At 45.9% G+C, this 27,427-nt stretch overlaps 1 protein-coding gene across 2 annotated transcripts in view; it reads left to right on the top strand.

Moving 5' to 3' along the window:
* The first annotated feature begins 5,294 nt into the window (after positions 1-5,294).
* Positions 5,295-27,427, top strand: part of F13B (coagulation factor XIII B chain) — a 286,489-nt gene continuing 264,356 nt past the window's right edge. For both annotated transcript variants that reach the window (XM_086955282.1, XM_086955274.1), the window contains exons 1-2: positions 5,295-5,474; positions 22,889-23,065. In XM_086955282.1, coding sequence (XP_086811408.1) covers positions 5,309-5,474; positions 22,889-23,065 — 343 coding nt within the window. In that variant the 5' untranslated portion in view covers positions 5,295-5,308. The remainder of the gene's footprint in view (positions 5,475-22,888; positions 23,066-27,427) is intronic.

The following is a 27,427-nucleotide window of genomic DNA, read 5'->3' as shown; positions in this document are numbered from 1 at the left end:
TAAATATATGATGTTGCATATTTAAATATGAGTGTAATGTGTGATGCCTAGTGATTTTATGGAGTCACAGATGGTGCAGTTTAGCGGTTTGATGTTAAGAGAGTAAGGTTGCAGTTGTTGGGATCTAAAGGGTGGGGTAAAAGGAATGAATTCAGTTTTCAGCAGATTTGTTTTAGATGCTTGTGTTCCAGCCAGCCCTGTGTTTTCCATAGGGTGTTATCCAGCCTCTGGGTGTCCTCCTGAGAAGGGAGCTTGATGTAGAGCTGAGTGTCATCAGCATACATGTGATATGAGACTTTTGCTTGTGTAAGAATTTCAGTGAGTGTGGTTCCATGTATAGATTAAAAAGCGTTGGTGAAATTGTAGATCATTGAGGAATGCCCCTGTCGATGTCCACTACCACAGATAGGGTAGTGTGACTATTTTCTCTCTTTTTTGTCGGTTCTGCAAGAAGGAGGTGAACCAGTTAAGGACGATTCCTGATAGGCCCATTCTGAATTCAAGAGTTTCTATGGGGCATTAGTGGCTGACTGCATCGAATGCTTCTCATAAATCTAAAAGTATTAAAAGACAGGATTTGTTTGGTCTAAAAGTGTTTTTATATCATCTAGGTTCTTTAGAATGGTGACCTCCATGTTGTGTCCACGCCTGAAACCTGATTGGTGTTTGTCTAATAGGTAAAAAAAAATTATGCGTTTCCATAACTAAACGTGCACACATTTTTCTATCTATTTAGCCAGGAAAGGCAGACTGGATACTGGTAGGAAGTTGTTTAAGTCTTTGTGGTCAGTGGCTATTTTTTTGGCCCATCTTCAGGCATTCTGGGAGTGATCCTTGATGGAGAGATGCATTTCCGATTTTCATCCATAATGAGTGACTGATTAGTGGATCTCTTTCAGAAGGTGGGAGGGAAAGGGATTGTCGAAATGTGTGGTAGGTTTCATTGCCTGACTGTTTTTCTGGATTTCCCTCTCAGACAGACCTCTGAAACTGTTTCAGAAAGCTCTCTTTTTTCTTGAGACATTTGGGGTGTATTGGTCAGTATTCTTAATGTGTGCTGTGAGAGTGGGATTGGTGGATTCCCTAGGTTGGGTATTAGCTTGGCTGCAAATAGATTTGCTTATGGTTGTGATTTTATATTTAAAGAAAGTGGCGAAGGCGTTGTAGGTGTCTGTTAAGCTGTTTGCATTTATGGGTTCTGCAAGTTTTCCTGATTGTTATTTTATTATGTCAAAAAGTGTCCTGGGCCAGTTCTTTGCTCTTTCTGGTTGTGGTCTGATTGCTGTTCTTTTGGTATTCCAGATAGCCTTTTCGTATGAGCTTTTGTGCATTCTCAATTGTTCGAGGTGGGTAATGTTTGAGCCCTTCCTACAAAGTTGTTCCATATGTCTTAGATGTCTTATTTTAGTGTTTATGTTTTGATTGAACCACGGTACTGAATGTTTTTTCTTTTGCCCTTTAAGACGTTATGGAGCAGCCTTCTCAAGTATGTTGGTCGTACAGCTGTTGTCGTGAGGGGTCAGTTCTTGGACCGATGTTTGGTCTGTCCGAGGTGTCAATGAGGTTTGGCAAAGACCCACCAGATCTGTTCTGTTCACGTGGCTGTAATCCCTCACCCACCTTATTTCCCCCTTGAAAATAATTTAATGGTGGTCTGACCAGTCTGTTGGGGTGATGTCTAGCATGTTTACTGATCCAGGTTTAGAGATGATGAGGTCAAGTGTGGCACCTTTCTTGTGGGTTGCTCTAACCAATCCTTGAATCATGTTGAGGTCCTGGAGCAGGTTACAGAGAGAGGCCACTGTGGGGCCTTTTTCATTGTTCCAGTGCAGGTGGAAATTTCCATGCTTCCCAGTGCTTTGAAAAGGAGGCCCTTTACACACATACATTTGCACACACACACAAACGTACACCCGCACACACATAGGGTTATAATTACAAGCCCCTATCGCCACCAAAATGTCCCTTTTTCTGATGTTGTGGTGGCAATACGAGCTTCTCCTTATTCATATGGCAGCATTGAGCCACTTAACATGGCTTAATGCCACCTTGTCAATAAGGCCCCCTTTCACACTATACTTAGCGTGAAAGGGGTGGGCAATGGGTGTAACAGTGGGCGTTCCGCCGCAAGACCCATTGATTTTGACGCTGCCCTATCTTTACAAGGGACACGTAAATACGGGGCAGCACCAAAAGTAAGACCAAGGAAAACCTGGTCTTAAACAGGAGAAATGTTTCATTTATCCACGTTTTTGCTGTTTCTATGTGTGCTGCGTCGTGCAGCACACATAGAAACATCAAAAGGCCAGTGATTGTTTATGTGCAGAAAGGTGACCCTTAAGAGTTTTTCACTTCCTGGGCATGTACAACTTTTTAAATATACTGCACCCTGCCCTTGGGGCTCTCCAGGGCCTACTTTAGGGGTGACTTATATGTATTAAAAAGGAAGGTTTGGGCCTAGCAAAAGGGTTAACCTGCTAGGTCGACATTGTACTGTGAAACTGCACATAGAGGCTCTGCAGTGGCAGGATTGAAAGATGTTTAAAGGGCTATCTAAGTGAGTGGCACAATCAGTGCTACAGGCCCACTAGTGGAATATAATTTACAGGCACTGTGCAAATATAGTGCATTTTACCAGGGACATACAAACAGCAGCGGCAGCTGCAGGTAAGATCAGCTGGGGCGGTAGGCTGGGTGGAGTCTATTTCGAGAAATGACCACGAGGGAAAACTAAATAAATCATTAATTTACCCTTGTGGCCATGTCTCAAAATCCCTCCCCCCAACATGGCCCCATCACCCTACCGCTCTTACCTGCAACGGCCGCAGCTGCATGCAAATACATTACATTTGCTAACTGTGGATAAGCTAATAGTACCATGTTTTTAAGTGAAGAGCACATTCACTTTAGTACTGGTCAGCAGTGGTAAAGAGCCCAGAGTCCTAAACCCAGAAAAAATTAGGTCAGCAAAACAGGAGATCAGGACACAAAATTCAGGAGAAACTACACCAAGGACGCCAGGTAGTATATCTTTGGTTACTTGCAATCTTTTCAACTTTCGTTTCTCTCTACACCACAGTTGCCCAAATTACACAGACCACATACCAGAGCACTTATTAGCTTGAATCATTTCAACTCATTCTGTTGGTGAAATGTTTGCTCTGGAATGTGCTCCAACGTTACTTTTTTCTCTGTGGGAATACATGATCCGTATTTGAACATGTGCAGTCCCAGGGAAAATTACTTTTCACCAACGCCCTACTGAAACACCTCTAACAGGCCAATTTACAATAGATTAGAAATGCACAAATAATGTTTTAATTCTACAATGAACAGTCACGATAAATTTACCATTGCCTCTGTAATTTAAATCGAAGCTGCCTTTCTACATTACAGATGTAGAATTCGACATCACACCATGAGAATAGCATGACTATTAGCACCAGCAAGAATGTGGTGCTAATTCCATAGTTTTAAATGCAGCTTTCAGTGCAGAAAACAAGCCACTGAAATGCGTTTTCTGCACAATCTTCAGGTTTTAAAGCATGCTTTGCGGTATCACCATAAATACTGTGTGTGGAAATACAATTACTGATTTTTGGTTTTACTGTTCTTTTTACTGTCAGCAGTAGACAAAAGCCATTGCCATGTTTTGTTTTCACATTTTTATTGTTTATATTGACATCTATAAAAACACATACTAAGGCTTCCTCTCATTGATATTAATGGTATTATAAAGTGTTGAAAATGTATCATCCAGAGGAAGAACCTTATTCTTGTCAACACTTTTGGTCATGATATTATAGACGCTACTCAACTGTGTGGCATGTTCACCCATGGATCACAATTATAATTTTCTAGAAAGTCATAATTTGCTTTTGAATACCTTGTTCTGAGTTGTGGCTGGCACACCCAAACTAACAAGTGAATTCAATTATTCAATAAGCTCAAACTAAACTGAAGTTCACTAAGTGGAAATACAATATTTTTTAAAACGTTATCACCGTTCATTGAATTAGTGTCCCATGAAGTAAAATAGTGCATATATGATGTAACAGTGAAGAGCTCTCATGTATGTTGGTTTTCCATCTCACTGCACTTTGCCCTGCAGACTAAGTCCTCCATTAGGAAAATCTCACAGCCCATTATATTGACATATTCTTTAACTGTCCTACTAAAAATAGCAATGAAAATATAATCACTGTAACTGGAACAAAACAACATAATGTCAAGATATGTGACTTATCACAATTGCAAATTGCCTCCAATATCCGAATGTGTTAGTGTAGAGTGCAAATCACCATAACGCTATCAGTGTGCACACAGATGTTCAAAGTCCATTGTGTACTGCTCTTTCCCATCATTCTGTGAAACCGCTGTTATGAGTCATGTCAGTAAGTCACAGTCTTTTGTCAGTGTATGTAGTACTTCATTCACAATAAACAATGTAGAACATTTCAATCATTCAATCTTTTGGGAATTCTCTCATCCAATTTTCTAACCCGAATACCACTGAGTGAAGGAACATTGCCAACAAATGTTCTCATTCAGTTGTATGACGTCTAATTCAAGTGAGTATCAATCGATAACCTGAGGCATATATTGCATACGTTGCTTTTATTTTAAATTAAACAGATCTTTATCTCTTTATTTCGGTCTTACCACATAAACATTTCTGAACATGCATTTCAATAAATATTGACAGTTCATCGAATAATAGGTGGCTGAGGCATCATAGCCAGAATGGGGAGTGTCCACAAATAGGGGGTCGCTTTCTGGGTCTGGGAATACTAATTGAAACTTGCACTGGCATTTTATCCTGCATAAAGCAGTAGCTGATTAATGAGATCTAGATGCATCTTTATGTTATCTGGATGCTTGCCAAACCACCTTATGTAGAAGTTCTTGGAGAAAATAAAAAATATGGAGGTGGGTTAATCGAAAATATATTTAATCTCAAATTTGATTTTTTTCTATCATAAAAAAAAGACATTGCTTAGCAGCTTATAGCCCCGTTGGCAATGGTAAATACAGTACATGAGTATCATTGGACTGAAAACTATCAATAAAACCGTAGCTATGAAGTTCTCTTCCATTTTTGGATGCTAAATTCACATTTCTATTTTTTAATTGATACAGAACTGGAGATCACAAAAATCTTTACTTACAATGTGTCTCACTCTCTGTTTTACTTTAACTGTCATTCCCGATCATTTTCTATCCATCAATATTTTTCATTAAAGTCATGAGATGTCTATTTGTTTTTTGAAACCTCTTTACTATTTCAGGGAAATGTAGCAAGTCTCAGATGGACAATGGATTTTTCAAAGGCTCAAAAGAGTCTTACAAAATTTCGGAGAAAGCGGAGTACACGTGCACCCCCGGGTACATTACTCAGAGGGGGACAGCGGAGGAAGAGGTACAGTGTGCATCGGAAGGGTGGTCTCCCCCACCAATCTGCTACAAAAAGTCAGGTATGCTCGCACAAGCGTTCCATTGAAAACAGTATTATAAACTTTGCAATTACTTTATGAAGCATAACAATACTAGGTGTGTAATACAACTTTTGTGAGTCAGAGGCAGAAATGTATATCCAAGACCTGTGAGATTTAAATAACAATGGTGTTACTAGGAATGGTGTCAGTTGACAGGCAGTGCACCCACGGGGAAATATTTACCAGAATCGTGCCGTGCCGCAGGGCAGCGCAACAAAATATCTTGCTCCGCTGCCATGCGTCACAGGGCAAGGGCAGTAATGCACCGTATTTAACCAACATGGCTCATTCCTGTCCTTTCCCCATGTGTTGGAGCCATTTTGGCAGCCAAGCACTAATGGAGGCACCATGGTGCAAGGGTGCCTGTGTTGCAGGTAGGATTGTTTTGTGCAGGAAGGGGCTGCTTCCTGCACAAAAACAATCCATAGAGACGTTTTCCTCTTTCCTTGTGTGCTGCAGAAAAAGAGGAAAAAACAAGAAGTAAAGATCTTTTTCCTTGTTACGCCTTACCTGGGAAGGAATATCTTTTTGGCACAATTCCAGGTTTACCAGGTTTGGTAAACCTGGGAATGCATCAAACACCATGGGATTTGCGTGGGAACACCCACCGCAATGCCCATGGAATGCCTCCCTTGCACAGAGTAATGAAATGCAGTGATCTGCACTGCATAGCATTACTCCATATTTATGAAGCCATTCAAAGCCATGCAAAAGGGCTTTGCTTGGCTTCAAAAATGTGAATTGGGGCTGTTCGCCTTGCATGTGCCACGCTGTGAGGTCCAAGCATGATGCAAGGCCCTTGTAAATATGCCACACAGTATCCACAATCCTTTCTTTTGTTTTCAGCTGTCATTGGAAATTTGAAGGCCTAGATACCCTATACAATCCACTAGAACACAATGTTTCTGGCATTGAATGCCGCACACGATGACTCTTTCTGGAGCCTTCCATGAAGAAACAAGTTCTTCTGAAAATATATTACACTTCCCATATTCATAAACAACACATGATTGGCATTTTGGAAGATAGTGGACGCCGAGCATAGGGCAAATTACATTGGTCAGAATCTGTGAGCCGATTCTTGACGTGTAAACTCTCTGAAATGCATACCATCCTCCTGTAGCTTGCAGTATATCTGTCCTCTATCGCAAACAAGGTCCACAAATTCGCTATAGGTGGTAAAGGCTTCAATTGGCACAGATATTAACATTCAGTCTCTGAAATACACATACTTCTTAACTGTACCAACTGTATTACAGTATATTGTACAAAGTGTGCACTTGGATTGTTCTCTCTTTCACTGTTCTTTTATATACAACAAACATTTCGGCAAACTCCTTTGCCTTGGCAGGCACCAACGTTATATTAAGGTTGTATGTATATTTCCTCATCAAATGACAGCCCTTATCTTCACAACATATTCCCTGCTTTTAGTGCTGTGCACTTAAAACTTAAGTACCCCAAAATGTGTATGGAACCTGACAGTAAGCTAGTGGATGCATATTACTGGGTGGATATTGGGTGACATCTGGACCACACCGAGGACAGACTGAACACACTCTTGCTATTTAGCAAAAGTGGTTAGTGACATTTCAAGTAGTTGGGCGTAAAAGCTGTGACTGTGAATGAGTTTTATGTAGTGAGTGAGCAAATTGAAAGACCCCACCCCAAAAGGAGGGTCCTCTCCTGAGAAAAGTTTGAAAAAACATGTGACAAATGGTGCACTTTAAAGCAAATTTGAGGAAGCAAGAGCATTTATAAAGCACGGCCCAATATCTTACCGCCATGGACACTGCAGTGGTAGTCAAACAACTCTCAGAGTTGGGTGCTGCCAAGGCTGGCTTTAGAGTCGGTGGCGCCCGGTGCGACAATGTTTGTTAACTCCCCCAATGATCATCCCTGCCATGGATTCTTTCACTACCATCCTTTAACTGTGCCCCTCATGTCTCTATGACTACTTTCTCTCAGATTCATTTAATTTTATAGCACCGCTTATACCAGTGTAGTGTGTCAGAGCTCTTGAAATCACACACCCTTTGACAGAGACAATCATACATGTGCAAATCAATGTATAGGAAATGTTACTTAAGACAGATGACCTCAAGGTGTAGGCGTCACATGTCATCTATACTGGTAGGGAGTATAGTTTGAGTCCTTGGTCTGGAAAAGCACAAATCTAGAATTTTAAATGTAACATCAAGAATTTGAATCCTTTTTGTAAGATTAGGGTAATGGAAGACTGGGCAAAAATACATATAGCTCTAATATATACCTTGCAGTTTGCATGCAGCTCTTTGAGGACAGTTAATAGCTCACTGTTCTATGTTATGATTTTAACTTATAAACTGCAAGTAACAAAAGGATCTCTCTGAAAAAAGCAGTAATCCACTGACCTCTTTACATTATAAAGACTTTGTGATCTGCATCGTACACATTCTTTGCAGCAGGCATATTAACCCTCTGCTAACCATAAGTTATGGCAAGTCAAAACTTCTACTAGACAAAACTCTGATCTCTCATCAGGAAGAAAGGAGTTATCTTATATTTTTATTGATGCCCGCAAAGAGTCGGCCCTGCTTCCTGCTATCATGTTCTGTCACTGAAATCATAGGGATTGTCAAAAATACAAGAGGAGCACAAAGAACGTATGCCACAATTGAGCTACAATCATTCAGGGTTAAAGTGGCAAGGGTATAGTATATAGTGCTGTAGTGCACTGTCATTTACAGATAGCACATTTCCATTGACAATATGGGCACTACATTTTAGTGCGCTCACTCGTGCAATGGAGATGGGTCAACCACCCTTACTAACTGCATGGTACCCTCACCCCCTACCCCCACAAAGGCAACATACTCAACTTCTTGGGTTAGGATGTAGCAACTTTACTCCACATGAAACAAGGTGGTATAAACCACTGTAAACAAATGACATTACACAATAGAAAATATTCATTCATTCATTCATTCTTGAAACTTTATTTCAACTATTACAGCCATAAAAGCACATATAAATTTACAACACCCTAAAATTCATGTCAAGAAAGGAATACAGGGTGGTAAAGAACACTAGTTAGTATACATAGCAGGATAAAATCACACATTGGGAAGTTGGCAAATGAAAATCATCACAATGGGAAGTTTGAAAATATTGCAAAATATAGCAAACCTGAACACGGAGTGCACATATGCTATTTACATACCCATTTGGGTGCAACATAGTAGAGCAAGACCAGGTGATAAACGTTCACATCAAACATTTTAGACATATCCAGAGGCCGCATAGCGCATTGGTCCCTGCCGGGACATCCCTTGACTCTTGATCATGCCCCACATAATCACCAGGGTACCCGAGGTAGGCTAGAAGGGCAGGACCACCAGCAGGGCAGCCCCTCCTTCCAACCAGCCTCACCCCTTAAAGGCTCCTCCCGAAGGAGGCAGCCAACTAGGCAACTGAGTGCCCTCAAACATTAGTGTCATTACACGGCTGCAATGGGCCTTCAATGGGCACCCATGTAGATATGTTGGGGTGGGTGGGTGGCAAATCACGGTCATTTACAGATAACACATTTCCATTGACAATATGAGCACTACGTTTAGACAGACATCCTGTTCTACACGTTCAGCACTATTTCACCCCTTTTTGGGAGAAGCAAAGAATTTGCTCAATGCTCAAGGACTGAAATGCTCACCCATAAACAGTTAAAAACGTTCTGGGGTCTTCAGTGGTGAGGTGAATGTGCGAGGCTGTAATGGGACGTGTACACTCTAAGCATCTTACTGCCTGCTTGATGCTGTACATTCATACGTTGTGTTCTGTAATGTTGCTTTGCAGCAGGGTTTCCTATTTTGTCATGCAAGGTGCAAATTTGTATTTCGCTTCATTTACATTATGTCCTCCCCAAACACAGTTCTTTAATATCAGTGTTTGACTTTTTATGTACACAAATGAACATGTGACAGTTTGAAATATGGCTTGTAGCCAGTATTAAATGCATTGCCGTAGCGCCATATAATGACAGGATTATCCCTGAAGTGAGGGGGGCTATCCATTCTATCTGTGCAGATTCCCATAAGGTTGAGCTAAGCATCCAGTCCCTGCATCAAAACAATTGCGCAAATATGTCACATTCCGAACACAACAGATAATGAGGATTTCAGGATTATTTATAGCCTCTCTTTGGCTTCAACATGCAGAAACTGTGGAAATCATATTTACACGTTACTTATGAAATCTCTGCCAAAATGTGAACTCGTTTGGTTTCTTTTACCAGGAGCTGATTTACCTCTTATACACCAAGGGGCTTATTTACAATCCTCTTGCACCTCTGGGGCGCCACTAAAAAGTGACGCATTTGTGGCGCAAGGGACTTGTAAATCAGCCCCCGAGTGCCTTTGGGACAGGGTGTCTACTGCAGGACTGCGTGGGAATAACTCTTAAGGTAATGTTACTCGCTCCTTTGCAATGCCTTAACCGGTGCTGGCCACGAAACGGAAAGAGAGCTAGGGACAGAAAATGGCCTGTCACTGCATGGCTTCATAATACACCCATAGCCACAGTGATTACCCTGTTTTGTGAACCTCATAACTGCCTCGTGTGCAGGATTAGAAAGGCTTTGCCACATCACCTGAGGAAATCCAGATGATTTTTCCTTGCAGTTCATGTTAGCATGAGAGCATTGCTTGGATTGGCTGGGCTAGGCAAACCCAGAGGTCCTTAGGCGATTTGGGTTCTGCAGCTGAGAGTCCCCAAGCTCGCTAGCATTGCGTAGATGGGAGGACGCTGCAGCGCGCATGTCGGGCTGGCCACAGAAAGGCACATGTCTAATCCGACATGCGCACTTCACTTCAAGACCCAGCTGAGCCTACTGCTGATGAAGGCTCGTCCCCACCAGCCCTCCCTCATGTAGAAAGGCAACTGTAGCCAAGGCCACGGATGATATAAAAGCACTGCAGCCGGGAAAATACATTTATTTTCATATTGAATATGAATACCGGGGCCAAGAAGGGCAACAAGTAAAGCGGCCAACACCCTAACTCCCAATAGAGAAAATCCGCTGCTACTTATGGTATAAGGTGATTCACAGTCTCCCAACACTAGCTCCAAGCTTTTCTCTCCAATTTTTGGTTTAGCCAGGCAATGCCTTTTTACTCACAAATTTTATAAACTGGAGAGTTACCTGTTTATTAAGGATGCAATGAATGGCCCCCCAGCTCAGCCTGTACAAATGAGTATTTCAACGTATTGCTGCAACTTGAGTGACCTATGTGCAAAGAAAATACAATTCAGGTACGTGCATCTTTCGCCTGCCTGCAACTTTTTTTTGTGATTTTAATAAGTGGAGGAATAAAACAAAGCAACTGTTATTGTGCAAGACACACAAACACAACATATACAGATCCGCTCCTAGAAGCTGACCAACTGAGAGTCTTATAGCATTGCAGTCCATCGTTCCAAGGAAAAATGGAAATCACCTATAACCTCTTTTCATCTGGGAAGACATGCTGTTAGGACATCAGGGAGTTTCAAAAGCAGAGGTATTATCGAAGTCTACAAAACTAGATTTTTAGAATAGTTTAGTCCTATGTAATAGGGCTAAACAAAAAATTCTGTCAGTTCTTGTCAACTTCTGCAAAGCCACATCAGTGTTCAATGAAACTGAATGGTCCCGCTTCCATCTTGAAGGCACGTCCACTCCATCCGGAGAAGGTACTCAACTTTTGTTGGAATCATTTCCTACAATAGAAAACAAGATTGAGAAAGGGAGCCCACAACTACATTTCTCTCTGGGTGGGCATAAAAGTTGTTAAACAACATGATATCAGAACAACTTTACAGTTGAATAACTGTCCCAACGGGTGGGATAATCCTCGCCTCCGTGTCCTTAATAGAATCTAAAATTCTTGTCACGATAGCTAGAAAATGTTGTATTCAATAGCAGGACCAAAGGCTTATGATTATGCTGGTTCAACTCTCATCAATCACAGCATCAGAAACATGAGGAATAGGCTTATAATAAAACACTTTAAACATTGAATCTGAAGACCAATCAGCTGCTTTAAGAATGTCCTCCAAACGGGACCCTAATAAGTAGGCTTTAGAAACCATAGCTCCTCTAGCGGAGTGAGCACCATAAACAGATATATCAATACCAGATTCCGACATAATCCATCTGACCCACCTAGCAAGAGTAGCAGCAGCGACTGGTTTAAATGGCTTTTGTACAGAAATTAACAGCTGACCCAAAGGGTCCACCCTGTGATAAACAGTACGTTCTTCGTAACTTTTTAAACACCGCAAAACACATAACTTGCTGTTGTGTGGGAAAGCAGGATACTCCACTGACCTAGACATGGTCTTAGTTCTTCTCGTGATAATAAAGGAGACACCCTGAGGAGAAAACATCCTACCAGCTAGATCCAAGGCTCTAACATCAGAAACCCTTCGACATGAAATAAGGCCAAGCAACATAGAAAGCTTAGCGGAAAGCTGCTTCAAAGAAAGATCACCATTGTCAGGCCAGGTTTCCAAAAGAGTAAGAACTTTCGTAACATCCCATAAAGTGGAATACCTAGGCCGAGGGGGAATAGCCACACGGACCCCCTTAAGTAACTTACATACCAAGGGGTGAATTCCCACAGGTTTACCATCAACATGATCATGACCAGCAGAAATAGCAGACCTAAAGTTAATAACTGACCTGTATGCAAGTCCTGCTTTAGCACACTCCGACAAGAAGTTCAGTACATCCGTTACAGATGATCCCACGGGATCCACCTGTTTTGAAAGGCACCAACCCACCCATCGCTTCCAGGAAGCAGAATATCGTTTCCGGTTAGAAGGAGCCCACGCTTGTTGCATAAAACCGGCAGCCGCCTATGAAAGCCCTGCAATGCTCTCATGTCTCCGGAGAGCGTCCTCACCATCAAGGTTAACTGGTTCTGAAGGACCAAGGGGTGACATAACCCCACTGGGCCGAGGAGAAGCGTCGGAACTGTCGGGGGCAGGAAGGGGAGGTCCACAGAAAACTCCAACAGAGTGGGAAACCATGATTGAGTCGACCAAAACGGGGTCACCAGGACCAGGGAAGCCCTCTGGCGCCGGACAAAGGCCGCCACCCTCTGTATCAAAGCAAACTAAGGAAAAGCATAATTCCTCTGTTGCCCCCAATGCTGCAGGAATGCATCAGTTCCCAACACCATTGGGTCCGGTCTCCAACTGAAGAACCGGGGAAGTTGGGCATTGAGGTGAGATGCAAACCGATCTATGTGCAGGGACCTCGCATTTCCACGATCTGCGCAAAAAGTGAGGGAAGAAGCTTCCAATCGCTGAAGTCCCTCAGAAACCGGGAGTTCCAATTCGCCACCTGATTGAAGTTCCCTGGGAGATACTCCACCACTACAGAGATCTTGCGAGCCAGGCAAAAATGCCAAAACTCCGCCACAATGTGCACTAGCATGCATGATCTCGTTCCCCCCAGACGATTGATGTATCTCACCGCTGAGACATTGTCCATTCGAAGCAGTATGCAACAATTGCTTGTCAGCGGTGAGATAGACTTGATGGCAAAGGACTTCCAACAACTTCAGACAATTGATGTGCAGCTTTAGCTCGTCTGCTGACCATCGTCCTCCTGTGGTAAACTCTCCACAGCGAGCACCCCAACCCTCTGACTGGCGTCCGACTCGACAACCACGTCTGGGGCGGTGCTGAAGATTCCAAGCTGGCATGTGCTCTAGCCACCATAGCGGCTCCTCTCGAGCTTCTGGGGAAAGGGGAATGAGGTGATCGTAATGGTCATTTTTTTTTAAATAAAAGATTTTTAGTCTCTGCAGGGCTCTGTAATGTAATGGTCCTGGAAAGATCGCTTGGATGGAAGAGGCCAGAAGGCCCACAATCCTCACCAGAACCCGCAAGGAAATCATCTCCTTGGCTAACGTGGTTCTGATCTCCCTCTTTATAGACCTGATTTTGCTCACTGGAAGAAGGAGCTGCGCAGACATTGAATCTATCATGAAACCCAGGAATTCCATCTGCTGGTTCGGTATCATCACTGATTTTTTGGCATTGATAAAAATTCTGTAACAGGGTCGTTGTCCACCCTAGCTGTGTAAGTAGTTCCCGATCCTGTGCCAAAATCAGCATGTCGTCCAGGTATACAATGAGACGCACCCCATCTCTCGGAGACGAGAGACCACCGGTTTGAGGAGTTTCGTGAACACCCATGGTGCTGAGCAGAGGCCAAAGGGTAGAGAACGATACCGGTACCATCGCCCTTTCCATGGAAACTGCAATAATTTTTGATGTGAGGGGCAAATGGGAACCGTGAGGTAAGCATCTTTTAAATCCAGACGGACCATCCAGTCCTTCTCCAGCAGGAGATCTCGCAAGAGGTGAATACCCTCCATCTTGAAGTGACGATACACTACAAAAGGGTTGTAATCTCTTAGATTTAGTACTAGGAGATGTCCGCTTAACTTCTTTTGGACCAGAAAGACGTTGCTGCAAAAACCCTCTGGAATGAAGGGTCCTACAGTAATGGCTTGCTTGGCCAACAATTCTTCCAGTTCGGAGTCTATAAAACTCTGCTCTAGATGGGAAAAAAGGAGAGGCTGTGGAGGGAATGCATGATGAGGACACTCTACCATCTCTATTCGGTAGCCCCGCACAGTCTGAAGGACCCATACATCCGACGTGAGAATCTCCCAATTCATTACAGAATGTCTCAGCCTGCCCCCCAGAGGAATAACAGGACTCACCGGACTTACCAGAGGACTGATTGTCAAAGTTCTTGTAGCCTCGGTTGACCCCTCGATTAAAGCGCCCTCTGTATCCGCGGGATCTGGACGGGTAGAACCCCGCCTGGTCGGGTTCTTGGGTGTATCCCCCTCTGCCACGTTGAGGGGCGTATCCTCTCTGAGGACTGTTATTAGAGAAGCGGCCGGTCGAGCGTCCTCTGCCACTCCCTTCCAGAGACCTGGTGTAAGACCCTCTTCAGTGATGATTGAGACTTATCAAGGGAAGCGAATGTATTAACAAACTTTGCAATGTCTTTTACAAATTTGTCTCCAAACAGCTGGCCCTCTGCCAATGGTCCCGGCTCCGATGAAGCCAGCTCCACCAACTTTGGATCTATCCGAAGGAGAACAGATTTTCTTCTTTCCGAGGACAGGGCGCAATTCGCATTCCCAAGCATGCATATAGTGTGTTGCGCCCAACCGGCCAGAACCTCCGGGTGGATAGCGTTCCCGGTCTCTTGAGCTTGGAGGGCCAACTCCAAAATCTTGGCCAAAGGGCCCGAAAGGTCGAGGACCTTGTCCTGGCATGCCCGAAGCGTGCGGTCAATCCCCTTCTTGGGGTCTTTCTTATACTTCTTGAGGAAGGTGGTCATGAAGGTGTCAATGTCTGGGGTAATGGCCACCTTGTGGGCTAGGTCGGGGCATGGGCATTCGGACTTAAGGTGGGCTCTGACCTCCTTGTCAAAAGCTTTACGTAGGTGCGTTTTTAAATATTCTGCCACCGCCGGGGGTGGAACCCAATCTGACGATCTGGGATGGACAATGTCCGAAGGGTCAAACATGAACGGGGACGGGGTAACGGGGGAAGTGGAATGTTTACTCTTCTTTTTTTTTTTTTAAAACCTTTATTTATCAAATGCACGATACACAGCGTCTGCCCACAACCCCATCGGGCCGGCCACTATGACAAATATTAAAAGAATAAAGAAAGACAATACGCAATAGAGGCGGCCACTAAACGTTCGCTATGATGTGGTGCACAATACAATAACCAAAGGATAGCAAAGGTTTAATTTTATAATTTTGTCGAAATAAAAACAACAAAAACAAACACATGGCATTATACTGGCAAGGTTCACAGGAGGGGGGGGGAAAGGGGAAGAAGTATAAATACACAGGAGCGAGTCTAACGTGGGGAGGTGATCATGGAGGGAGTATAGGATATGAGTAATATAGGAAATAAAAAGGGAACGCCAATCATGGGGAGGAGGGGATAGTATCGTCATAATCAAGTGGAGGGGAACAGATATCACCACGGTACGTGTTCCATTGCGCCCAAACCCTGGACCACTTTTTAGGACGACCCCGTGCCTCGTACACCGTCTTCTCTCGAAACATGCCCCAGTCCATGTTGTCTTTCCAGGCACTGAGCCTTGGTGGTCTGGTGGAGCCCCAGAGTTGAGCTATGTCCCTCTTGGCAACCATGTTGCCAAGAGTGACCCAGAATGTCTGGGCAGCCGTACAATCGGTAGGCTCCCACACATTGAGTAGGCAGCGCCGTGCCTCAGGAAGGAGGGGGACTCCAGTAACACGTCCCATCACATCATGCACCCTGGACCAGAAGGCCGAGACAACCAGGCATTCCCACAAGACATGAAGAAAAGTACCATCCATACCACAACCACGTCTACACAGTCCATCCGTCGCAAGCCCCATTCGCACCAGACGCATACCGGTCACATACACACGGGGGAGGATCTTTAGTTGGACAAAACGAAGCCGGGCCGGAATAGCCACCTCTTTAGGGGAAGAGACAGCCGACTGCCAATCCTCGTCGTCTAATTCGAGCCCATCTGCCGTCCAGGAGGCACGAAGCTTCCCCAGCAGGTCAGCCCTGTTGTTAATAAGTTTCTTATATATTAATGAAATCGTGCTGTCAGGGACGTGGCCATCGAGGATACGATCCTCCAGCGGAGATGACTGGGGAATATCAGTCCCAGGGGGAAAGGCTGAGGATAAGGCATGCCGAACCTGCATATACCGAAAATACTCCTTATCATCAAGCTGATATTCCAGTTTTAGGGCTTCGAAGGACTTCACAGTGCCCCTGGCCCAAAGATCCTCCACCTTCCTAATCCCAATCATATCCCACCTGTCAAACCCTTTCGTCCGCCAAAGGTTGCCCAGTCGATCAGAGTCATACAGTGGAGTTATACGTGTCAATTTGCCACTCCAGCCCGTAGCCACAGTCACATCCTTCCAGGCACGCACCGCACACTTCGTAGGACCAGTAAGGAGACGGATTGGTGACTTCAAATACAAATCCCTATTGAAGTTGCCACCGGGCAGTAGGAATTTGTCCAGGGCAAAAGCAGGAGCGGGTTCCGATGAATTTGTTACGTGGTTAATTGCGCTTAATTGCGAGGCCCAGTAATATCGCTTAATATCTGGTAAAACAATACCGCCGTCGTACCAGGGGAGTGTGAGTTTAGGCAATGCGATACGGGCACGTCCGTCCCAAATCAATTGCCGCAGTAGGCTTTCGATCTCACGGAAATAGCGAGCGGGGACCAGGTCGAAGAAATTCTGCAACGCATAGAGAAATCTAGGGAGCGACATCGTTTTGAAAAGTGCCGCTCGCCCCAGCGGGGACAAGGGCAATTCACGCCACCGCCTCACATCCTGCTTAAGGTGACGGAGGGGAGCATAAAGATTCCGATCATATCGCACCGCAGAAACCATGGAGACATAGATCCCCAAATATTTGAAACCATCGTCTGCCACCTGAATTGGAAACCTACGGGGCAGCGGTGGCAACACCCCTGCTATGACATAAACACAGGACTTGGTCCAATTGATAACCAATCCGGAGTTCTTACCACAGGATGTGAGAACGTCAAAGAGCACGTTCAAGGACTTTTGGGGGGAAGTGAAATAAAGAAGGATGTCGTCGGCGTAGAGTGAGACGCGATCTTCCAAATCCGGCGCCCACCGGATCCCTTTAATCAAGGGTTCCCACCGGAGCCATTCCGCAAGGGGCTCAAGCGCCAGCGCAAACAGAAGTGGGGAAAGCGGACACCCCTGACGGGTACCGCATCCCAACGGAAATGGGTCAGAGCTTCTGCCTTTCACCACAACTTGAGCCAGTGGTTGCTCATACAGGAGCCTCACCCACGCGATGAAGTTTGGGCCAAAGCCAAATTTGGAAAGGGCCGCCCAAAGATAAGGCCATTCAATGGTGTCAAAAGCCATTGTAGTGTCCAGGGAGGCCACCACCGCTGGCTCAGCGAGAGTTGCAGCTCTCGCGAGAACACCATGAAGTCTACGCAGGTTAAGGGCTGTGTTCCGATGGGGTATGAAGCCGGATTGGTCCGGATGAATCAGGTCACAGATCACCGTCAACAACCAATTGGCCAGGACCTTGGCAAGGATTTTGGGTTCCGCGTTCAGCAAGGAAATGGGGCGGTAGGAGGTACAGCGATCGCGAGGCTTGCCATCCTTATAAATGACCACTATGGTGGCCAGGCGCTGTTCAAGCGGAAGGACTCCAGCCTCAAATGCGTCCAGGAACATGGTCCGCAGATGGACGGCCATTTTGTCCGGACGAAGTTTGTAGAGCTCGATAGGCAAACCATTAGGCCCCATCGCCTTACCCGAGCGCAAGGATCTGATGGCGAGGGCAATCTCATCCACCGTAAAGGGAGCCTCCAGAGCCAGTCCATCCTCCTCCGAGACACAAGGAAGAGCAATATTACGCAACAGTAAACGGGAGTCGGCCTCATCTCGATCACTCACTGGGGTATAAACCTTTCGAAAATGGTCCACGAAACAGTCAACAATCTCACCGGGGTCAGACACACATTCACCAGACTCACGGCTAATGACGGGCACCACACGATTCATTCTTTCAGCCTTATCCAGCCACGCAAGGAGTTTGCTAGCCTTGTCACCCACATCATACAAACGGCCCAGCTGATTAGCACGCATCAACTTAGCAGCATCAGTCACACAAGCTTTGTAATCCGCCTGCTTCAATTCCAGAGTGTGTAGAAGCGCAGGCGTGTCATCCCCACCCAGCTCACTTTCAAGTGCAGTAATTTCGGTCTCAAAGGCCAGCACGGCCTCCCTCCTAGTTTTCCGTTCAGCTGCAATAAGAGACAGTGCGGATCCCCGTATGACCGTTTTAAAGGCCTCCCAGAGAACCGTAGGGGAGGTTACCGAACCCACATTCTCATTGAAATAACAATCAATAGCCTTCACCAAATCTGAGCGGAGTCGGGGGTTCCGAAAGTGCCAGGGTGGGACAGGGGGAACTCTGTTACCAGGAAGACCACTCACAGAGAGCTCAATCAGCAAAGGGGAATGGTCTGAAATACCCCGGGGGAGATGACGAACTTCCCGCACCAAGGATAGCGTAGAGGTCAGCATGAAAAAGTAGTCTATCCTCGAGAGGCTGCCATGTGCACCAGAGTGGAAAGTTTACTGCGTCTGGGTGGGGTGCAGCGAACGCCAAACATCCACCAGACCAAAAGTTTCGGCCATGTCAGTGAGCCACATCTGGGACTGCGGCAGAACTCTAGGGGGCAGTCGATCACAATCACCAGACATCACAGAGTTAAAATCCCCACCCATGATCAGTAGACCATCGGGGAGACCAAGAAGAGTCTTGCCAAGATCAGCATATGTGGTTGCCTGCAGCCCCGGGGGAATATACACAGTCACTATCACAATTAGCTTCCCTTCCCATCTCCCCGAGACAGCAGCATAGCGTCCCCGATCGTCTAGGGTGACATCATCAATCTCAAGGGCCAAGGAGGATTTAACCATTATACCTACTCCCCGGGAGCCGGACGTGAAACCAGCGTGGGTGACCAACCGGTAGCCCCGACGGTCGAGAGCTTTACAGGCATTACCAATCAAATGGGTTTCTTGGAGTAACACAACATCAGGGGCATGACGCCTTATAAATTGTAACACAATGCCACGTTTAATTCTGTCACCCAAACCATTGACGTTCCAAGAAAGAACCTTCATCTCACCCCCCCATCCCAAGAAGATCGACCCAACCCAACCCCCTCCCGGAACACCAGGTCAAGGATGTACGCAATCAGTAATGTACCATGAAAAAGGAAGAACAAGAAACACACAACACAACCAAGTCTCCACCAACCACCCCCCAACCAAGAACCCGTTAAAACGCCCCCCACCCTGCACCCCTGCTGACTAAAGAGCCACCCCAAACTGCAGTGTGCCTGTCGCCCCATCTGATCTACACAAAGAAACCCCCGAGGAGGAAGGGAGTAACCACCCGAACCCGCCCCACCACGGGCATAATCATAAAGCATACGATATAAGTTACTCTGTAGAGTTCACAGTCCAAAGCCGGACCTCAGGGGCCCCAATTCAGTCCTGGGCCGTTGCACCACCGTCCGCGCCTCCGGGGCCTCCGCTCTCGGTGTCATCTTTTGGCAGTGAGTCCAACCAGTCACTGGCACTATCTGGGTGATCGAAGAAGTAGGCTCGTTCCCTGTATTCAATCCGCAGGCGAGCAGGAAACAACATAGCATATTTTAGTCCCACATCCCTCAAGCGACGCTTTACTCCAAGGAATCCAGAACGTTGCCGTTGCACTTGAGGAGTGAAGTCAGGATAAATCGAGACAGAGTTATTATCGAACTTCAATGGGCCGTGCTTGCGGGCGGCCTGAAGGATGGCGTCTCTGTCCCGAAAGTGAAACAACCTAGCAATGATAGGCCTCGGGGGACCCCCCGGCTTTACCTGTCCACCTGGGAAGCGATAGGCACGCTCGACCGCAAAAAACTTGCTGAGGCCTGCGGGAGCGAGTTTAGCGACAATTAGCTCCTCAACCAGTAGATCGATCGAGGCAGCACCATTATCCTCCGGCACTCCGACTAGGCGAATGTTGTTCCGCCGGGCCCTATTGTCGTAGTCCTCCATGCGTTTGAACAACAGGTCTTGCGAGGAACGTAAATTCCCAATCTCCGACTGCGCTTCCGCCATGTCCGTCACCAAACTCGATGCCTTCAGGTCCAACACCTTGACCCTCTCATTTGTCTTGGCCAGGTCGGCACGAATAAGAGTAACATCAACCGCCACCGTGTCAATCTTCGACATGATGGCCTCATACTGCTGACTCATATCGGCCTTGAGTCCCGCAATGGCGGGCAGTAGGTCCTGAAGGGACACTTCCGAGGAAGTCGCCATGTCCGTCCTCGGGTCTTCTAAGCCACGGCTGGCAGCACTGGGGGAACCTCTCGGTTGCGTATAGAGTTCGATCATGTTGGACTGGACCGACCCCCCACGAGTATTGGTCTTCCTGCGCTTCTCCATCTCGGGTTTCGTCGCCATGTTGAATTCAGCACCTCAGGGGGACAACCCGGGTGCAGATGATTGTCGACGAGTCTCGACCCCAAAAGTCTGGTTTTTGCAAGAAATTGTCGCGGGCCACCTAGCCGGCACCGCAAGAAAGAGTGTTGCCAGTGAAAGCAGCAGACCAGGATGAAGTAGTGGGTCACAGGGAGTCAGGACACGAGAGGGCTAGAAACCGAAAGTGAAAGTGGCACACCATCGGTGAAGCAAATGCCAGGCAGCCGTTGTTGTTGCATTACTGCTCGGCCATCCAAGGCAACAGAGACCCCGGTCCCGTCCGGGGTTAGGCCAGGAAGTTAGAGACGATGTAAAAATGGTCCCCGAAGTCCGATCTCGGCCCAAAAAAGATCGACAGTATCAGTAAGAGTAGCACTTCAAAAGCCCGTCGAAGTGACCAGGATAGCCGAAGGATAAATCAAGAAGGGTGGCGCGGGTCTCAGGAGCTCTCTGCTCACGCGACCATCTTGGATGCCCGCGTAGCTCCTCCCCATGTTTACTCTTCTTAGCGCGTTTACGCACCTTGGCATCCTGGGAAGAATCCGTATCTGTATTGGTACCAGTAGTGGTGTCCACCACATGAATCGGAGGGGACCTGTGAAGGACACGGGGTTGGACGGCATCCTTGGCACTTTACTTAGCCTTGTAAAGCTTGGAATAAGAATGGGCATGAGGCCAAAAGGAGCCAGAAGGATCACTGGTGGTAGAAGTCAGGGGCTGGGAAGAACCAGATGGAGGGGGATCTTTGGGACCAGGAGGGACAAGCAATTCTAACTTCTGCGTCAAGGGCAACAAGGCAGATGATAGGGCTCTTTCTAATTTGGCATCTAGCTTCCTATCAATAAGGTCCTCCATGGACTCATCATTGTAATACTCTTCGTCACCCTGTCCACCAACAGCGTCTACCTCCTCCTGATAGCAATCAAGATCTGCCATCTTCCAACAGAAGTAACTTCCAGTCCAAAATTCCCCACAGGGAAGCTTAATTATCAGCCCTTGGCAGGGCGTCGGTTGGGAGAATGCCTGGCGCAGGAGCCACAAAATCCACTACAATACCAGTCTAAACACACCACTCACTGTCTCTGCAGTCTTATTCTAAGACTAATGGAGGAAGAAGGCCCCAAATGCAATCAGCAGGGAAGGGACCGTCCATAAATTAACCTCACTCGAGGTCTGGTAATTCAGGGGTTAAATCGGTGCATCAGGCCGATAATCGTCCACCAAAAACTGCCTGCACGATGATTTAAGGCCCTCGAGTGGCTCTTGGCCGCGCTGTGGTATCCCCTCTTCAGCCCGGGGCAAGGCGTCTTTGATTGGCACAAATCGGGACTGCGCTCTCTCCTGGATGTGGGGGCCAGCCGCTCCTGACGCACCGACCGCAGCAAATGCGGCGGTGCCTGCGGGCAGGAGAAGCAAGGGAAAAAATACAGCGGAACACGCGCTGAACACGGGGCACAAGCAGGAGCGGAGCCGGCTCAGAGAAGCCGCGCTCCGGTCACAGGCTCAGGGTCGCGTGTAGCATCAAACCCAAAAATAGCATGAAACAAACCCCGCAAGGCATAAATAAATCACATAAACGGTTCGTAACAATATAATACAATATAAATGACAATGCACACAATGTAATGCACCAATTGCACCAATAAGAAGCATATAAAGTAGAGAGGTACTTATCTGGGCTGCGGAGCAGCAAAGAAAGAGGAGGCAGGATTAGTGTCTCTCTACTTTGTATGCTTGTTCATGATGTGATTGGACGTTATATTGGAGGTGTGGTTCAAAGCCTCATGGATATTGTAGTTTTTTTACATATGTAGTTTTACTTTCATTGGCTGCTGTTTTTTGCAGTAAAGAAATGAGAAAGCATAATCAGAAGCCTCCGGTCCTGCTATAGAATTAAGTATGCTTATGTCAGAACATTGCCCTTCATTCCTTGCTCACTTTCCAAGATGACATCTCAAGCAGTAAAGAAAGAGACATGGTAGGCTTGTGCAACATAAAATTGTATCAAAATGTATTTTGGCATGTGACATGGACTCTGTGAATACATCCATATTGCTGAAACAGCTTACATATGATGCCATGTAAAATTATGTTTGACAGTATCTCCCCATTGCCTATCAATGTAGCTAGTTAGGCGTTTTTTTCATTCCACATTTTCAAAAAGTTGATTTATTTCTAGCTAATCCTCCTAAACCACCTGAGATGTCAAGAAGTTTTCGAACCCATTTCTATTTATTGAAAAACAAAATATGTTTAATTTGTGTTTAGAAATCTGTGAAGTTCCTGATTTACCTAATGGACACCTGTTATCAGACCAGAAAAAGCTCAAGGTCAACGAAAAGTTGCAGTACAAGTGTGAGGAAGGGTATCTCACGAAAAGGGGCAGTGCGGCGGAAGAGGTTGAGTGCCTTTCATATGGCTGGTCCACAACCCCACAATGCATCAGTGAGTTTTCTTGCATATTACTTTTGTCCATATTTATGCTGGTTAATTGCAATGCTTACCTTTGACCACATCCTGATTTTAATTAGGAAACAACTTTATGGCTGTGATTCAAGTTCACTTCGAAGATTATGCACATACAATAGTTAATTTTATAGGTCCTTACTCAGTATGGTTGCAAAGTGCAGTGCGCTCAACTCTGCATTTCAACAACTGAAAAATTATCTCACCCTGCTGATTATCTCTGCACAATTTCGGCACCAAAAAGCCAAACATATTAGGACTTTCACAGTTCAGAATAGGAATAAACATGCAGTAATGGAGACTTAACCTCCATTCCGAACTACAGAATTAACAAGCATTTGCAATGCAATAGGTCTCGTATTGGGAAAGTTTGAGCTATTGGTATTGTAAATGACAATTTTTTTATTTATGTTTTGTTTTTGAAAATAGCTAAATTAATAGCTTTGTCATTTACAATGCCAATAGTTATAACTTTCGCAAATGTGACACCTATAGCATTTACGTGACTTACATGTATTGATATTACAAATAACAATGACTTTTAATTTTTTTTCAATAGTTCATAATTAAATAAAAGTTATTGTAATTTATAATGGCAATAGCTTAAAGTTTTGTAAATAACTTTTGTGAAGATTATGTTCAGTGTATTTTATTGTGAACGAAATTCCAAGAACAGAAGTGAAATATTAACATCTTTTTGTTACATTTGTAATAAAGCTTGAAACATTGAGAGAGCATATTTGAACCAGGTGTTGTTGAATGGTCGCAGAGATTGATGCTGTGGTGGCGCTGAGTGATGTTGTGATGGCAAACGAGTGATGCTGTGGTAGCACATAGTGATTTTGTGAGGGTGAGGGGGTGTGAGGGTGAGGGGGGGTGAGGGGGAGTGAGGGGGTGTGAAGGTGAGAGGGGGTGTGAGGGTGAGAGGGTGAGGGGGTGTGAGGGTGAGTGAGGGGGTGTGAGGGGGTGTGAGGGTGAGAGGGGGTGAGGGTGTGTGAGGGGGTGTGAGGGTGAGGGGGTGTGAGGGTGAGTGAGGGGGTGTGAGGGTGTGTGAGGGTGAGGGTGTGTGAGGGTGGGGGGTGAGTGTGTGTGAGTGTGAGGTTGTGTGAGGGTGAGGGGGGGTGTGAGGGTGAGAGGGGGTGAGGGTGTGTGAGGGTGAGGGTGAGTGAGGGTGTGTGAGGGTGAGGGTGTGAAGTCATCAGGATGAATGCTAGTCCATTATTTTATGCCCACCATGCCACACTAGACAAAGTATTGTCTTGTACAAATCATTACCGATCCAGCTCCTCATACAAACACTCCATCTCGAACTTCCAGGCGAGCCCCCTACAGAAGAGACCACAAGCAACCCAAACCTGTTTCAACCTACTTAGGCCCCATCAGTTAGATATAGCTTGTGCCCTATGGCACATTGACCCACGTCTGGGCATACCATTCGCAGTTAGAGAGTCAACTGCAATAAAAACAAGATGATAAATGTATGCTTGAATTTATTTCAGCCACTGGTAATCGCATAGGCCACATTCCAGTCCATTGTGAAGTGAAGCAGATGAATGGAATTTCTTCAAAAGTGACTGCATTGAGTTCATAATTCTTAGCCAGAGTTGGAAACCCTAAAAAGCTAATTAGAGCATGAAAGTTTAGATAATTCTATTCTCATTATAACCATGAGCATGTCACTGAAGAAGTTCTCTACATGGATAGAACCAATTAAACTCGCAGAAGGCACCCCACTGCATACTGAGCCAGAAAAGCTGAGCGAGACATTCACCAGGGATTGTGTACTGAATGGGACAAAAACAGCAACCCCAATGCCTTAAAAGACAACCATCAATAATTAGGCAATTGCATGTAAACACTACGCAGACAACATGATAAAGTGCCCAGGGCCGATTGTCAATCACTGACTTCTTGTCACAGAATGGGGTGGTGCCAGCAGTCTCATGGATCCCATCCCACTCTGGGCAAGTGAGGGACTGCTGACTTCTCTCACTAGCTGGCGTTAGGTCAGCCAATGAGGGAGAGCAGCAGTCCCAGCCCTCCAGGGATCTCAGAGGCAGAGCTATGCAGGTAAGTATGATTTAAATTTTAATGTTTGGTGCGTGCGTGTGTGCATGAATATTAGGTTGTGAGAGCTGTCAATGGATGTGTGTGTATCCATTTGTCTGTGAATGCATGAGTGTGAGTGAGTGTTTAAGTGTGCATTAGCACCCCGACCTCCCCCTCCCTGCTAAAAGTACAACCGGCCACTGGTCTCAAGCAACATGAACATTAAAGAACTCCCTGCACAAAGGAATCCTACTTGCCATGTTCACTCTTTTGTTCCCTATTATTTCTAAATAATTAAACACTCATTTATCTTTAGATGTCAAAGCCCAACGCGTTAGGCAGTACCCACAAACACCCAAATGTTGGGACACAGACCTTTGTTACTTCACTGACGTGCTGGGCAGCGGGGCGAGTCCAGAGAATAGAGAAAGGGCATCGGGAGACATTTCAAACGTAAATGGCGAGGCTGTGCATCCACTCACATCTCCTGGCACTTAAAAGGCGTAGACGCACTTACACATTTGTATCCATTGCATCACAGATTTCTCGTTGAGAGGACACCTGATAGGACAGTATTAGCGCTGGCGACCATATTCTTATGATTAATTGGCTATGACCAACACAGCCACAAACACAAGGACAGCCCGCGACAAAGCCAGGCCTCCCGCCTCGGGGAGTCCTGCCCGCGTCCGAGCCACTTGACGGCTCTTTGCGTTATCTGACATTTGCGAGTCTTCCTGAACAATGAATCATGACAGACCCGTGAAAGGGGAGCGCCTTCACAAAGGGCAACGTGTTGTCTAATGTCACCGCGCCTAAATCGCACCGCGATATTAAAAAAAAAGCCGCCTTTGCAAATCCGTGCGAAACGTTCGCATTTTATGATGGCAATTAGAAAACAAGCTGCACCAGGCATACAGAGCGAGTATGACGCCCTCCAGGTAAGAAACGAGAGTGCCGCCGCGCTGCCCGCTGCGACCCGGAAGCTCTTGGCCAACCGGCCAATCCGCTCGCGGCCGACCGGAAGTCCCGCCTCCCGAGGTCCGCTAGCTGCCGGCGCATGGAGCGCCCTGCCGTCCGGTGTAGCCCGGGTCCCCAGGAGGGGGCCGGGGAGAAGGAGGAGTGTGGCGCCTGTTGCGGGGCTCCTCTGACCTGAGGGAGCCCCGATTTAGATGAGGAGACGCGCCGTGAGGAGCCCCGCCAGAAGAGCGCAGTTGGTGAGTGGGGCCCAGGGCTGATGTAAAGTGCGTGCGTGCCTGTGTGTATGCCTTGGGGGGGTGGGGGGGGAGGGTGGGAGGGGCGCCTGTGTGTGTGTGTGTGTGTGTGCGTGCGTGCATGCATAGGGGTGGGGGCTGCCTGTGTGTGTGAGCAAGGGCTTTGCGCATGAGCAGCTACCAGACGCTCGCTCCCGAGGTGAAATCTGACCTCGTCAAAGCGCGCGTCTGGTAGCTGTCCACATTCCTAAATACGGGCCACAAAAGGTCTGAAGCAGACACTCTCAATGCTCACGTATTGAGAGTAGGTCTGCTCGACCTAAAAAGGACTTTATCCATATAATCTGCACATGCTCTAAACTTCACAATGCACGAGTCACTTTACTTAGAAAATCTCTAAACACCAGAGGTATCAGGACCTGTAGCACTGCAACAATGTCAGAGCTAGACCCATCGGATCCACAATTGAATTGCACATTGAATAAATTATTTAACGTCTTCGAACAGGCCCTAAAAATTGACTCAAAAATATCCAGCCGGAAGGTGGCAATTTTTTTCTCCTCAGGAGTAAAGCAAGTGACTCAAACTTTTAAACAACAGATCAAGTCTGCTGAAATGTTTGGGATTTTGCCAATGTAAATAGACTGGGATCTGGAGTAACAATTAGAGAATGTTTAATCAACAGTGTTTAATATTTTATCAGCAACACATTGATGTTACGTTTTAAAAACTGGCAAATTTTATTGATTGTTTTATATGTCCTTTTATATTGTTAAGGTTTTAACTAATTAAACAATAAAACTTACTTTGCCTTTGAATATGTGGGCTTCAGAGCAGGGAATGAGAACACAGAAATAACCCAGCCATGGGCCCGATTCACAGAACTAACTTAAGACAAAATCCTAAACTTACTACTTTTGGTATTCACAGAAGTTAGGATTTTGTCTTAAGTATGTCTTAAGAAAGACTTAAGACAGACGTAAGACAAAATCCTAACTTCTGTGAATACCAAAAGTAGTAAGTTTAGGATTTTGTCTTAAGTTAGTTCTGTGAATCGGGCCCCATGTTCTTGCAGACT

The sequence above is a fragment of the Lissotriton vulgaris genome, chromosome 1_1 (genome assembly GCF_964263255.1).
Source record: "Lissotriton vulgaris chromosome 1_1, aLisVul1.2, whole genome shotgun sequence".
Taxonomy (NCBI): Eukaryota; Metazoa; Chordata; class Amphibia; order Caudata; family Salamandridae; genus Lissotriton; species Lissotriton vulgaris.
Note: the sequence above shows the minus strand (reverse complement) of the source record. Positions and strands in the feature narration are given on the sequence as shown.